Source organism: Anolis carolinensis, unplaced genomic scaffold, assembly GCF_035594765.1.
Source record: "Anolis carolinensis isolate JA03-04 unplaced genomic scaffold, rAnoCar3.1.pri scaffold_8, whole genome shotgun sequence".
In the NCBI taxonomy this organism is placed as follows: domain Eukaryota; kingdom Metazoa; phylum Chordata; class Lepidosauria; order Squamata; family Dactyloidae; genus Anolis; species Anolis carolinensis.
In genome coordinates, this window is record NW_026943819.1 from 26516845 (window position 1) to 26532576 (window position 15732).

The 15732-nt window shown below is 41.5% G+C and overlaps 1 protein-coding gene and 1 long non-coding RNA gene across 3 annotated transcripts in view; one reads left to right on the plus strand and one right to left on the minus strand.

Annotated features, from left to right (window-relative positions):
- LOC103279298 (uncharacterized) overlaps positions 1–15732 on the plus strand; it is an 84410-nt gene that overhangs the window by 50820 nt on the left and 17858 nt on the right. For both annotated transcript variants that reach the window (XR_001730473.2, XR_001730474.2), the window contains exons 4-5: positions 4018–4089; positions 14808–14879. This is a non-coding gene — a long non-coding RNA (uncharacterized LOC103279298). The remainder of the gene's footprint in view (positions 1–4017; positions 4090–14807; positions 14880–15732) is intronic.
- LOC100564005 (tubulin-specific chaperone cofactor E-like protein) overlaps positions 1–15732 on the minus strand; it is a 96305-nt gene that overhangs the window by 41402 nt on the left and 39171 nt on the right. Inside the window, exons 10-13 of the mRNA XM_003222792.4 lie at positions 15284–15417; positions 12591–12878; positions 4897–5034; positions 1758–1923 (exon numbers count right to left, since the gene is read on the minus strand). Coding sequence (XP_003222840.2) covers positions 1758–1923; positions 4897–5034; positions 12591–12878; positions 15284–15417 — 726 coding nt within the window. The remainder of the gene's footprint in view (positions 1–1757; positions 1924–4896; positions 5035–12590; positions 12879–15283; positions 15418–15732) is intronic.

Sequence of the window (15732 nt, forward strand, 5' to 3'; positions counted from 1 at the left end):
ATTAGATGGCCAGTAATGGAAGACAAGAGCTTGTGTGCTTTCTCTTTTCAAAATGGATTCTGTTAGTTTCATATTACATGGGCATAGCTTGGGTAATGGAAATGATGGGGGAAATATGAGGCACAACCCCCTATTGCTTAGGGACACTGTGGGACCACTGTAACTGCCATGGCTCAATGCTATAGAATCCTGGGATTTGTAGTTTGCTGAGGCCCCAGTATTATTTGGCAGAGAAGACTACAGACCTTGTAAAACTACAACTCTCACAATTCCATGGCATTGAGCTACGACAGCTAAGTTGTTGTCAAACTGTATTAATTCTACAATAGATGCACCTCTAGTCCTAGCTAGAGTAGACTTATTGAATCCATTACGAAATGGTGAGTCAAGAGGTAGGTAACTGTACCGATTCTATTCCAGCTGAGTCTAGCAACTAGTTAAGACTCAAGTCTCTTGGAAATAATGGTGGTTGGTGACTCCCATATTCATTCCAGGTTTCAGATTGTTTTCAAAGAATGATGCAAAGTGTTGAAGCCCATTTCCTCAATAGTTTGATGGTTTTCCAGCACCAGGTTTCCAATTATCCAAGGTGCTGAACCATATTTCCCAAACTATTGAGGAAATGAGTTATAGCCCATTTAAAACATCCAATATATCAGATCGAAACTCAAAGAGAACCAGATTTGGTTCCAGGGTCTGAGGTTCAGACTAGATTAATGACTGCGGATGAAGAGACCCTGTCATTCTTGATGAGGGATTCTGGGAATTGTAGTCCAAAAAAGTCCCTTTCCCAGGCTCTGCCTTTTGCTCTCTTGGCACCAATGAGCTTATAGAGTTTCCAACTTGGAAGGCTACTTCATGCCTTTACGACCCCATGAAAACACATCCCTCAATATATTTATCAAAGCGTCACAGGATTCTTTTTTTGGTGTTGCTTCAAGAGACAAAGGCAACGGCTCTTGAGGAATCTGTTAATTGCTTCTCCTGCTGCAGATAAGAATGGAAGCAGGAGAATGCTGTGCTAATGCAGATCCGCTTTTAATGGGAAGGAATGCCTCCATTCCATTTGTGTGTTGTTGTCAAGTAAGATAAGGATGGTGAAGTACATTGCTCTCATTATAATTACAATATGAACTTTGTTGTAACCACAGTTTCATATATCCGTGTCTAACAAAATATGTCATCTCTAGGTCCTCCAGTGAGACATTTTGGTATTATTGGGCCAGAAGTCCTTCATTTCAGTGGGGTTCATTATTATCTATAGTTCCGTATATCCATGTAAAATCCAGTGAGATATCCCCCATGAATATAGGGGTTGTATTGTACTAGTAGGAGCCCTCGGTGGCGCAGTGGGTTAAACCCTTGTGCTGACAGGACTGCTAACTTGAAGGTTGGGTTGTTGACCTGGTTTGAATCCGGGGAGAACATGGATGAGGTCCCTCTGTCAGCTCCAGCTCTCCATGTGGTGACATGAGAGAAGCCTCCCACAAGGATGGGAAAAACATCAAAACATCAGGGTGTCCCCTGGGCAACGTCCTTGCAGACGGCCAATTCTCTCACACCAGAAGCAACTTGCATTTTCTTCAAGTGGCTCCTTATACTAGTGATTAATCTCTTGAAAGAAAAATACAATACTGCACTACAAAACCTACATGGCTTGTCCTTTCCTATCCAGAACTACAATACCCATAATTTCTCTAGGGATTTTTTTACAGCATTTCAAAAATGTTCTTGAATTTCTACAGCTGTTTGCTTACCTCTAAAACTACATCCATTCGCTGGGTCGATTTCTCTCCCATCGACTTTGAATACCCATCGGCCTGGCACATTGACGTTGGTCGTGTCTTCGATGTTGACTATGTCAGCAGTCCTGGAGCCAGGGATGCTGAAATAGTTGGTGCTGTTTCCGCCATTGAAGCCTGCCTACAACACAGAAGAGGCAAGGCTTATTTGCAAAACCCAAAATAGGACAAAATAAAAGTGTCCAGAACAGGAGAAGTCATAGTAAAGTAAAGGCAGGACAAAGGGGACAATTGGGGACATTTGAAAAGCAATTGAAAAAATTGTGAGATTGCAGAGAATAAATTGACTTGCAAATCAGGACAGTTGGAGGGTTGGACTCAACTGAGAAAGTTTGCTGCACATTCTCCAAGTATCCAGTTGGTTCATTTTATCGAGATTGGTCATTGCTTTTCTCCCAAGAAGTAAATATCTTGACCACGTCACTAAAATGATCTAAAACAGCAGTTCCCATCCCACTTAAAAATATGTGCCTTTAGCTGTTTCTATGCAAATGAGAAACTCTGGAGTCGGTTGCTCGCTAGCTCCAAAAACCTCAGTTTGTACACATTTCAAAAACGAAGTCCTGCGGGCAACTGACCAGAAGTAGTGTTACGTCATTTGATGCGCTCTGTGGGACTCTGTCTTTAAAATGTCTTTTAAGTGTGTAGAAACAGGGGAAAGCCAGCGTATGATGAGGTCCTTAGTTTGTGTTAACCTAAGATACAGCTCAGTTGTTGATCCAAATTTGGTTCCTCATATTTGCTTTTGAGGCTGTTAACTGTGTTATATGGCAGTGTAGATCCAGCCTGAGAAAGGGGGCAAAGAGTTATGGATCCTTCACTGCATGCCTGGAATTGCCTGCATGAAGAAGAGGCAGATCCAGAACTATGGCAAAAATAAAACAATGAAATAAGATGGATCTTCATTCTTAAGGTAGCTGGAGAGTTTACAGAACTACAGCTGAATCATAGAGAGTTATCTCTGTTACACAATTATATCCATTTAACATCATCACATAAAATCCCAGGATTTATAGTTTGGCAAATCATTTAGAACTCTCTGCCAGAAAGTTCTAGTGTGCAAATAATTCTACCATACTATAGGATTCCATAAGATGCAGCCATCGTCCTTTAAATAGTTTGAAAGTGATATAAGTGCACAGTGTGGATACAAACTGAGTGCATCTTTCAGCAGCTTTTATGGCAGAATGTTTCCTGCTGCCACTAATGTGTTCCAGCACTTTTACAGCACCTGCCTGAGTCTGAAATACACATGCCTTTCACATTTTAGTTATCTGCTGGCGGGTTCATCATCTCAAGGGCACCGTGACGGAATGGAATTGAGCAAATAAACTCAGTGCTTGCTTATTGGAAATGGCAGTTTGATTCCACTTTAATTGTCGCGGCTGTGAACTCTGGGATTTGTAGTTTGAGTTCACAAACTAGTCCACTCTCTTGAATTATATTAGCCCTCCACATTCACTTGGGTCAGGAGCTCAAGACCCCCACAAAAAAGGAAAAGACACAAATATAAAAACACATTTTTAAACCTAATAGAACAACTCTCTAGGAATGTCTATATTGTCTGATGTGACTCTGTGATCAACTTCCACCAGAACTATGCCAAGTAATACTGGATTCAAGTCCATAAGTGGATCTAGAACAGTGGTTCTCAACCTGTGGGTCCCCAGGTGTCTTGGCCTACCACTCCCAGAAATCCCAGCCAGATTACCAGCTGTTAGGATTTCTGGGAGTTGAAGGCCAAAACATCTGGGAACCCACAGATTGAGAACCACTGATCTAGGAAGCTTGGGGAGTGTGTGTGTGTGTGTGTGTGGGGGGGGGGGGGGTAATAGCCAAATAAAACTTGAGGCTTTTCTACTTGGATTATGGTAAATAACTGTGGCATATTGTTGCAATATATGATTTTATCAGCCAGATTATGTGCAGAAATGGAAGAACTCGGCAGCTCCAACAATAAGAGAGAGGTGTTCTCTTTGAGAATCTTTGGGTCCTCCAGAACATATCTATGTTCAACCTCCATCTGAAGTTTGTTACAAATGGTCCAGCATTAAATCTATGTGAAAATACAGTTCTGATGGGCATGTGATAACACCTGGGGGTTATCAGGGTAACGAGGGTAATAATGAAATATATAAGGGGTATGCAGAAAAGTCTGATTTACAATTATGTGAGGTTTATGACAGGGATTGCGTCATTCATTTGTCTCTTACAGATGACATGTCAGCAGGTGGTTTTAAAAGGAAGAGGAAAGGCTCAATCTTTCTCTTGCTTTGTGAATCTCTTTGTAAGTATCTCTCTGTCTCTAAGAATCGTTTGCAAGTATAAATCTGTGTATCCTGATTGTGGATCTGTGTACAGCTGTAAATAGTGCAGCGCTGAAGGTTAAAGCCTCCTGATATTTTTGGATGAAAAACCGAATCTGTGAGTTTACTAAACAGTGTGCAAAGCAGGTCAGGTGTTGCAGTTGCACTCTGCTGACAAACTAATTAATTGGCTGGACTGTTTTTGCTGTGAATGAAATTTGTCATGTTTTGCTTGCCTCTGTGGCACTGGCTTGTTCAGTGTGCAGCGGTTCCAGGGAGGTCATGATTGGAAAACTATAAGTCACTTCACAAAATCTATCTTGCGACCATAGAGCCACAGTGGAGGATCTAGAGATTCCCAAAGAGAAGTGTTCTCTTTGGGAATCTTTAGGCCCTCCATCACAATGATATATATGACCAACTTCCATAGCACTGGAGAACCTAGAGATTCCTAGAAGAATGTATTAATCAAATCTGTGAATATAATCAAGTCTGTTATAGAATTCTGTGGAGTTAACCAAACTGTACCTCTTAGGATTCCATAGTGGAACTGAACCAATATTATTGAGCAGTGTGAACACACTCCTGTATGTGGCGTAAGTCCCTCTCCGGATGTTCTTGGACAACAGACTACATGATTCCTCACCATTGTCTATGCTGGCTGGATTGATGAGAACTGAAGTTTGGCTACCTCTGGGGAGATTGTCATAAGGTATTCATTCTCTCAGATGTACTAAAATGGTCTGTTGAGTCAACAGCCCATGGAGATGACCTTCAGAAGATCTTACCTGAGCCATGACGCCACCAAGACCAGTAAGAGGGTCTCCTCCACTCGCCGTCCCAGTGGTCCAGGTGATGTCTTCATAGTTGAACATGGCAAACGAGGACGTTCCATCGGAGATGAGAAGAGCTTGGAAAGTGTTCACCTGTTCAAAGAACAAATACTTGCTCGGGTAATTTGTTCAGACAATGACCAGCCCTTCCCTTCCAGCTTGAATCATTTCCCAAAGCATTTCACTGCACAACATTTTGTTTACCAGCTTAAAGACAGCAGATTTCATTATTTGCATACATTTTTATTGATTTAGTGGATTTTTTTTTTAAAAAAATCACCTTTCAGCATAGATTATCCTTCCAAGGTGCTTTATAATTGTCATGATTCAGCATGCAAAATGCAACATTCAAATATGAATCCTTCACAACCTGGCCATCATTTTAATTGGCAACGCTCGCAGCGGGAATATATTAACAGGTTAATCTTGAATTTTGAAAGCAAGACAGCAAATGTATTTTCTCTTCCCTCAATTACACCCGCCAAATTTCGTTCCAGCTGTAGATCCTTCGTTCCCAGATATTGCTCAATGAAAATATCTCAATTTAACTGTTTTGCTATTTTATATGTCCCATAGATGGCAGTATTAGAATAAGCAGCAAAGAAGACGGCCTGATCTGAGTTTTTTCACCATCATCCAAACATTTTTCTTACTTCAGTACTTTCGATATTCAAACAGTAGAATAATATAAGTCACATCATTCAACCTTGAAGTTTTTACATTAAAATACTAAGCTGCCAGACCTATCTGCTATGAATATTTTGGTGAACACTTCTTTCCTGTTTTATTTAGGAAAGATTCTCCATTTTGGATGGGCAAAACAGAACGTCCAGGGATTCATTTAGCAATGAGTGGATGCCCAGATTTTAGTTGGAAGATGTTGACATGGAGTAAAATTAATGCAGCTTGATACCACTTTAACTGCCATAGCTCAAAGCTATGGCATCTTGGAAGTTGTAGTTTGATGAGGCACCTACAATATTTATCTGAAAAGACTAAAGACTTTGTAAAACTATAGCTCTGGTGATTCCATAGCATTCAGTCATGGGAGTTGTCAAACAGCTGGTAAACTAGCTGGGATTTCTGGGAGTTGTAGGCCAAAACATCTGGGGACCCACAAGTTGAGGACCACTGTTTTATAGTGTAGATCAATGGTTCTCAACCTGGGTTCCCCAGATGTTTTTGGCCTTCAACTCCCAGAAATCCTAACAGCTGGTAAACTGGCTAGGATTTCAGGGAGTTGTAGGCTAAAAACATCTGGGGATCCCAGGTTGAGAACCACTGGTGTAGATAATAATAATAATAATAATAATAATAATAATAATAATAATAATAATAATAATAATAATAAACTTTATTTATATACCGCCCTATCTCCCGGATGGGACTCAGGGCGGTTTACAGTCATAAAAGCAACACAAACATTACATAACAACATAATACACATTATTAAACAAAGTAAAATAATACAATTATAACAATAAATCACACTTACATGACCACACTTAGATGCACCCCAAGTCAACATCTTCCTACTAAGATCTGAACCAAATCCAGGTCCAGCCATTGATGTTATCATGGTTTGGATGCTGACTCTGGAAAGCAGGGTTCAATCCCCGTTAAGCCATAAAAACCCGTTGGTGACCTTGAGCAAGTCACTTTCTCACAACTATAGAAAACCCCATGATAAGGTCAACATACATTGGAAACAACCTGAAGACACACAACAGCAACAACAGCTATGCCCTTCAACTTTTCACAGATAGAAACTATAATTTATGTGTCCAAGTAACATCAGAATATGATCAACATGACCATAATTATGAATGAAGAAGAACATACAAGCTACAGCAGTTAGCCACATTGTATCTCAATCAAAGAGACAAGTAGGATGATCATTATGATTGTAATAATTATGGCGTTCTGACAACATGACCTTGGAGGTGTCTACGGACAACGCCAGCTCTTTGGCTTAGAAATGGAGATGAGCACTAACCCCCAGAGTCAGATATGACTAAACTTAATGTCAGGGGGAAGCCTTTACCATTACCTAATAATAATATGATCAAGGAAAGGGCACAGCTCTGCTCCTTCTGTTCTTCTCTCTGTTCCTGAGTTATTGAATGCAAATTTATTTTGGCAGTTTGGACTCAGTTTGCAGCAACTGAAATAAGTAGAGGACAAAAGGGAAATGTTGGAGAAACCAGGACATTTTAAAAGCTGTTTACAACGTGGGACAGCAAAGGATTAATTGGGATTGTTCCATCAAAATTGGGACAGTTGGAAGGTAGGAATAACCTGCAACAGATATACTACTATTGAAGAAAGTTGCTCAATATTCTCTTTGCTTTACTAAAGGGCTGCACTATCCATGAGTTTTCAGATGTTAAGGTGGCCAACCAAACACCACTGTCTGGATTCCTGCCTCCAGGACTTGTTTTACTGGGAGGCCAAGAGGAAAGGCCAACAAACGGAGACCCGGCAAAGGCAGTTTTAGAGTCTGCTCATGAAACGGAAAGTTCAAAATATGAATCACAGAATATTAAAATAGTCCAGCGGATGATACATCAAACGGCAGCCGCTCCAAGCGCCGCCTGCTCAGCCAGAGCTTAAATAGCATGGCTTCGGAGAATTAAATGCAAGGGATTTCCAATTTACATCCGATCAGGATATTGCCCACAAGCTGGAAAAGGCCCAATTCCAAAGCAATTTGGGTGGCATGTAACTTTCTTTTATGGCCTCCCTATGACAGGTGTTTTATGGAACCTCCTATTTCAGCGGCCATAAAAACAGGCCCAATGTACCAGCTCCATCCCTGCCATTGGCAAACGCCTTTAATGCCCTTATTTTAATGGACTGATTAAAGCAAGGATCAATTTGACCCAATAAATCTGACACCCGCCAACAGCGAAGCAAACGCTCATCTTAACTTATGAGGCCGTTTCTCTCGCTTCGTATTTTTTGGGGGTGGGAAACTGGGAAAGGAACATCGGTGGTTGGCTTTTAATACAAGATCAGTAAACACGCTGATATTTGCCCACCCAGTTTTCAAATGGGAAAGTCCCTTTTAAAAACACACACACAGACAGGGTGTTTACAAAGATAAACAACAAAAACAAGATTTTAAAAATCTGTAAAGTGTGTGAGAGCTGAGATGAAATTCTGATCATGGATTATATGTTTACAGCAGATATTTTTAAATCATTTCTATGTTGTTTGTATTGCAAAGTTAAATCACTTCGATGCAACTTTCACTGTCATCTGGAATCTAAGGATGTATAGTTTGGTGAGGAATTCCTTACCAAGTTGCACAAACTGCAGATCCCAAACTATTGCAGATTGCAAACATGGGAATTAAAGTGATGTCTAAATTTCCTACTTGACAGATGCAACTGTCTTCCAGGTTGCTTAGGTAAACAACGAGCTAGGCAGTTTAATGGTCTGGCACGCTATCTGACCCGGGCTAAATTCGAACTCATGATCTCTTGGTCAGTAGTGATTTATTGTAGCTGGCTACTAACCAGCTGTGCCACAACCTAGTCCACATCTATGGCAGGCATCCTCAGAGGTTGGAAACTAGGCAAGTGGGGTTTATATATCTGTGGAATAATGTCCAGGGTTGAAGAAAGAACTCTTGTCTGCTTGAGACAAGTGTGAATGTTGCAACTAGCCACCTTGATTAGCATTGAATAGCCTTGCAGCTTCAAAGCCTGGCTGCTTCCTGCCTGTGGGAATCCTTTGTTGGGAGGTGTTCACTGGCCCTGATTGTTTCCTGTCTGGATTCCCCTGTTTTTGGAGTGTTGTTCTTTATTTACTGTCCTGATTTTAGAGGGTTTTTTTAATACTGGTAGCCAGATGTTGTTCATTTTCATGGTTTCTTCCTTTCTGTTGAAATTGCCCACGTGCTTGTGGATTTCTCTGTGTTGTGAGAGTGGTCCAGCATTTCTGTGTTCTCAATAATATGCAATGTCCAGGTTGGTGCATCAAGAGCTCTGCTATGGGTGATTTCTCTGGTTGGATTAGTCTGCAGTCCTTTCATGTTCCTTGATTTGTGTCTGGGCAATGCTGCATTTGGTGGTCCCTATGTAGACTTCTCTACAGCTGCATGATATACAGTAGAGTCCTACAGAGGTGAGAGGATCCCTCGTGTCCTTTGCTGAATGTAGCATTTGCTGGATGTTTTAGTGGACCTGTGGATAGTTTGTAGGTTGCTTTTCTTCATCAGCTTCCCTATGCAGTCAGTTGTTTCCTTGATGTATGGTAAGAACACTTTTCCTCTGGGTGGATCTTACCAGTAGAACTTCCTACCGGTAAGAGCTGTTCAGTGATGGAATACCCTGCTTCCTTGAAATATGATGGAATCTCCTTTTCTGTAGGTTTTTCAGCAGAGCTTGGATGGCCATCTGTTGGGAATGTATTGATTCTATGTTTCTGCATGACAGGATGTTGGATTGAATAGCTCTTGGGGTCTCTTCCAACTCTGTGCTTCTAAGCTTCACTTTATACATTACTTCTTGCAGTTATGTATCTATCCTTTACATCAGGGGTCCTCAAACTTTTAAAGCAGCGGGCCGGTCCACAATCCTTCAGACTGTTGAGGGGCCGAATTATAATTTGAAAAAAAAATGAACAAATTTCTATGCACACTGCACATGTCTTATTTGTAGTGCAAAAAACAACAACAATGGAAGAACAATACAATATTTGAATATAAGAACAATTTTAACCAACATAAATCTATCAGGATTTCAATGGAAAGTGTGGACCTGCTTCTGGCCAATGAGATAGTCAAGTTAATTAGGATTGTTGTTGTTGTGTGCCTTCAAGTCATGTCAGACTTTGGGCGAGCCTGAGTCTAAAATTATTCATTTATTTATTTACTATTACTACATTTATTTACTACATTTATATCCCACCCTTCTCACCCCAAAGGGGACTCAGAGCAGCTGTATGTACAAACAATATATTATATTATTAGCATAGCGCAATATTAGCATTATATATTGCTATATATTGAACAATACCACTGTACTGTAATATTATATATAATATAACAAATAATTTAATATTATATGGTATTATTATTAGTGTTATATTGTATAACATATTTTATCAATATTATATGTATATATAATATATTATTAAAACTGATATAAAATATTATATTATAAAACGGAGGGCGGGGGCCAGGTAAATTACCTTGGAGGGCCGCATTCGGCCCCCGGGCCTTAGTTTGGGGACCCCTGCTTTACATTGTGGTTTCATGTTAAGCATCGTCATTGGGTACCCTATACTTCGCACACTGACAACATTTAATGTGAAATAGTTCTTAATGTTTTAATAGAATTGTGATTGCGCATTGCTGTTGTGGATTTCATGCTTTCCACTGTAGTTATGTTCATGTGGATTGAGAAAAAATAAGCTGACTTCATTATTTTGATTTGCTTTCTATGTATCTTGCACAAAAGAGAGAAAAAATCTAGCAGAAATACAAACCCCAAACCTTTAAAGTTGGGATGGGAAGGACGGTGCAAGACTGATATAATTCCATGCAATAAAATGCACTCTCTTCCCTCTGTCTGCCTAAAGTACCCAGATTCCTTTTATTTTTCGCATGTAAATCTAAAATGCTCTTGGTTTTTTGTGAAGGATGGTGGTGTCCAAAATAAATTGTGCCATGCTGTAAACGCAACCCTTATCCCAAGCCACACAGAGTCACGGCCTTCTCCAAACGTTTTGAACGGAGCGAGAACAAGATTGGATGGGATCATTACAGTGCCAAAAAAAAAAAAAAAGGTTAAGAGGAAGAAAGGAGAGCTGTTTTTAAAGTCAATTCCTCTGCAGTTGCTGTTCTTTCCCCCCCAAAAGCCAATTGCTTAAGAGCAAGGTCACCGCTTCTATTTTCTAAAATAAAACAAAACGATTTCTATTTCTATTTTCCAATCAAAGCGAGAGGGCTGTTTTATGTAGTGGTTTTTGGGAAACTTGCAAGAGTCCTGAATTCAGCAACACAGGAGCCGCACATCGAAAATACATATATTACAGCCGTCTCTCTACATTGCGGTTTAGACTTTGGCAGATTTGACTATTCACAGATTTGATTAAAAATGCTCCCTCTAGAAATCTTTAGGTCCAATATATGGAAACGCTTGTGGTCCCGCGCATTTCGGATAATAGATATTCAACTTGTTTCTTATCACATTGTTTCCCCTCCATTCTTTTATGTTTCTCATGTTTATAGAAATGAAGTATTCATTTCTATAGTTTTTAACTCCAGAGGAAAAAAATGAGATGTAAATGCTTTTCAATCAAGGAAGCAACTGCTCCATGTGTATCCACACTCAAATATGAAGCTGAATGTTCAGGGAGGCATCTATTGAAGCAGGCTATAGACTGCAAAAATATCTTACTGATGTTATACTCTGAGTGTTGGATAAGAAACTGGGAAACCAGGGTTTGAATCTTTGCTCAACCATTAAAACCCAATGGGTGACCTAGGGCAAGTCGCTCTTTCTCAGCCTCAAAGAGAGCGACTGTATTGGAACAAATCTTGCCAATAAAAGTCCATGATAGGATCGCCAATCGCTGGAAGTGACTTGAAAGCAGTGCACACAACATCATCAACATCATCAAAATTGTCAACAGCATCAACATCAACGATGACAACAACAACAACAACAACAACAGGTTAAACGACCAGCTGCACTAAATCTTGTCAATCCAAGGTTGACAGTTCGAAGCCTGGGTCAGGGTGAGCTCCTGGCCTTTAGCCCAGCTTCTGCAAACCTAGCGGTTCCAAAGCAAAAAATGTGAGTAGATAAATAGGTACCGCATGAAAGAAGGAGAGGTATTTTAAGGCACCCCTAAAGGAAAAAATGCCAGTGATCCAACCAAAAAAGGAGGAAGTTTCCAAACAAAAAAAGCTCTTTGGCAGGGAGATGGAGCGATAGTACCCCTCTGTGACTGAAACCGAGCACAAGTCTCCGAGATGCCAAGGATGGGAAAAAGCCTATATATACACACACACACACACACACACTTCCTTGTATGTACAATTGTCTGTCTTGTCTGTGTATAAAACAGCATTGGATATATTTCTGTGATCCGCCCCGGAGTGAGACGGGTGGAATATAAATACTGTAAATAAATATAAATACTGTAAATAAATGGTTCCTGACTAGCACTGATCTGGAATCTGAAAGAACCCACAGTAAAGAAGAATGTCAATGAGTGTGCAATAAGCGAAGTCAAGAAATTGTGCACAACTTAAGCACAGTGTACAGCAGGCATGGGCAAACTTCGCCCCTCCATGTGTTTCGTTAGGCTGTTAGGAATTGTGGGAGCTGGAGTCCAAAACACATGGAGGGCCCAAGTTGGCCCATGTCTGGTGTAGAGCATGTAACTATGGACTGTTTGCTACCGTAGGAGGATTTGCACTAAAAAGAACTCTCCAAGGTGTTGAACCTATTTAGTGGGAAATAGAGTTTGGCAAGTCCTGGAAAGTTGAGACTAAAACCTGCACCAGATTCACACTTTCGTTTACATGAAACATATATATCCTATACTGGCTCCCTGTTCTCTAACAACTCTCAATCTGACACTAAGAGTTGCAGAGTGCTTTCTGTTCACCACGAAATGCTGTCCCTTACTGGGGTCGTGCTGCTGCCTCCATAGAACGTGACCTCCTCCCACGTAGAGATGAAAACCGAGACGGCGCTGAAGGCAGGAAGGTTCTTGAAATACTTGCGGATATCTTTGGAGACCCTCTTGAGGAGGGCTGGATCGGTGCTCTCACGGTAATAAATTTCGCCCCGGATGCCGTTGTGGACGTCGGCCCAAAAAGGGGCAATGAAGGCCCTCCCGTCGGCCAAAGGGAAAGACTCGGGCGTGAACTGGCTGACAACTACGTTAAAGGAAACCACTCCGTTGTTGTTGACCTGTGGAGGAGAAAAGAGGAAGGTGTGATTTAAGACAACAGAAATCTTGGCTGTAAGAAGGGGAAAATGCCAGCTGAAAATTATACCTATGCTGGAGGAGACAGTGGTAGAAGCCCGGCTATTCAATTAAGGGTTGTAAATAGGACTATATATCTCCGCACCTCTGTTTGCCCCTCATCTCACCCTGAGGCTTGGAAGGAATGAAGATTCGAAAATCCACAGAGGAACAAACTGCGGGAAACACACCTCATAAGTCGGTGTTTTCCCTCTTTGGCATTTTATCTGCGTGCTGAAAGAGATGGAGTGAGGCAGACCTATGGAAATGGTCCAAGCCAAGCTCCCACGTCAATACCATCAGTATCCACACACCCAAAACAAATAAATCACAGCACCCTATGCCTGCATGTTTCCTAGTTCTATTTTACTTCCATACCCTCTAGTATTTAACAGATGAAAACTTGAATTTGTGTGGCCAAAGAGGATCAGAATGCGGATCAAGATGGATACAAAGTGTAAAGATACAGAATGGGGGACGATGCCTGGCTCGACAGCAGTACATGTGAAAAAGATCTTGGAGTCCTCGTAGACAACAAATTAAACATGAGCCAACAATGTGATGTGGCGGCAAAAAAAGCCAATGGGATTTTGGCCTGCATAAATAGGGATATAGTGTCTAGATCCAGGGAAGTCATGCTACCCCTCTATTCTGCCTTGGTCAGACCACACCTGGAATCACAGTAATTCTGGGTACTGCAATTGAAGGGAGATGCTGACAAGCTGGAATTTGTCCAGAGGAGGACGACGAAAGTGATCAAGAGTCTGGAGAACAAGCCCTATGAGGAGCGGCTTAAAGAGCTGGGCATGTTTAGCCTGCAGAAGAGAAGCCTGAAAGGAGACATGATGAGGGCCACGTATCAAGATGTGAGGGGAAGTCATAGGCAGGAGGGAGCAAGCTTGTTTTCTGCTGCCCTGGAGACTAGGATGAGGAACAATGGTTTCAAACTACAAGAAAGGAGATTCCACCTGGACATTAGGAAGAACTTCCTCACTGTGAGAGCTGTTCAGCAGTGGAACTCTCTGCCCCGCAGTGTGGTGGAGACTCCTTTTTTGGAGGCTCCTTCTTTGGAGACTTTGGAGGCTGAATGGCCATCTGTCGGGGATGCTTTGAATGTAATTTTCCTGCTTCTTGGCAGGGGGTTGGACTGGATGGCCCACAAGGTCTCATCCAACTCTATGATTCTATGGAAAAAGTTATCAAAGTGGAAGGAGAGACAAGCGAGGAGAGGTTGCAGCAGTTTACTTTTGCCTAAGCCTACAGGGAAGGGCAAGGATCTACTCCATCCTCTCCTTTTTCCTCCCTTCTTAATTGACCCAAACTACTTTTGGGCTTTTGTCCTGAGTTTGCAGCTATTGAAGTAAGTTGAGGACAAGGGGAAAAGTGAGGAAAGGAGAGAGAAAGAGGGACATTTTAAATGCAGTTGGAAAATGTGAAGACAATTAGGACTGTGCCTCCCAAACTGGGTCCATTTGAAGATAATGCTTTTCAAGGTATGCCCTTCCTTGTTTCGCAAAAAGCTTCAGTTTAATTGATATAGTGGAAGAGAGGAGGAGAGAAAATAGAAGCTTATCCTTCCCTGTAGACTCAGGCAAAAGCACACTGCAGTCTCTTCCAACTAATACATTTTTTGTAATCAATACATGTTACCGTCCTGAGGACAAATTTTGTGGTTTCTTGGTTGCTCCAGTTTATTGGTAGTTATACCTTTTTAGATAACATCAACCACAATCCCCCCATGCAGCATACTTCTGAAGAGTCGTAGCTCAAAAATGCAACCTTTCCAAGCTCTGAGTCAAACCAACATCCAGGCTTGATAAGAAGCAGCTTCAAACACAGGGAGCTGTCTCAATTTCTTTTCCTTTTTTGCCCAGGTTTTCACTTTCTTCTTGATCCTGCATCAAAGAAGTAATTCTGCCCTTTCAAGCACCGAACTGGGAGATCAGGTAAATGGAATTGGCCCTTTGCAAAAAAAACTTCCTGACGCGGGAACAAAATAATTCTTTATTTTCCTGCAGCTCCCTCCATATTCTTGTTTCTTGTCATGCAACAGGAATAATGTGAGACACGTCAAGGCCCGAGCATCGCGGCGGTGTTTAATCACTGGCAAAAAGGCAATTTATGGCCTTTTATATTCCTGCCCCGCGAACATTAGCCCATTAAATACACCTTTGACTTTCTTAATCATAAAACCTATCAGTTCATGAAATCTAAGAACTTGTCAGGTGGGATCCTATAAATCTTCCTGGGCTCTGAAATGCCGGAGGAGAGCTGCGTTTAAAATGCAGGTGGCTAATGGCCGGGAAATGAGTGATAGGGTCCAATCGCAAGACCCCAGCACTTTACTTACGAAAATGGTCCTGTATGGGATGCCAAAGAAGATGAACGGGAAGGAGAGCTTGATCTCCGAGGAGCTGCCGTCGTCCACTTTGGGAGTCTTGGTGTCGTTCTGCCAGAAGGGATACAAAATCGCCATGGGCTGAGCTGCAATTGGGGACATACAGATTATTTCAAAGGGCAAAGGCAACTTCATAGCCAGTCATTAATAGTACACAATGAGACTGTTGGTATGAGTGAAGAATTCAAGATTGGGCTGTACGCTGATCTGTTTTGTGAGCCAGAGCATTTCCATCTTGATAATAGTTGAGATTATATACACACACACACACACATACACACACAAGCTGTGCCCGGCCACGCGTTGCTGTGGCGTAGTCCTAAGTGAGGTTTTCTTTGTGGCATTCAAGTTGGCCAACAATGTAGTCCCTTAGGTATGAAGCAGCCAAGCTTTGAAGCTGC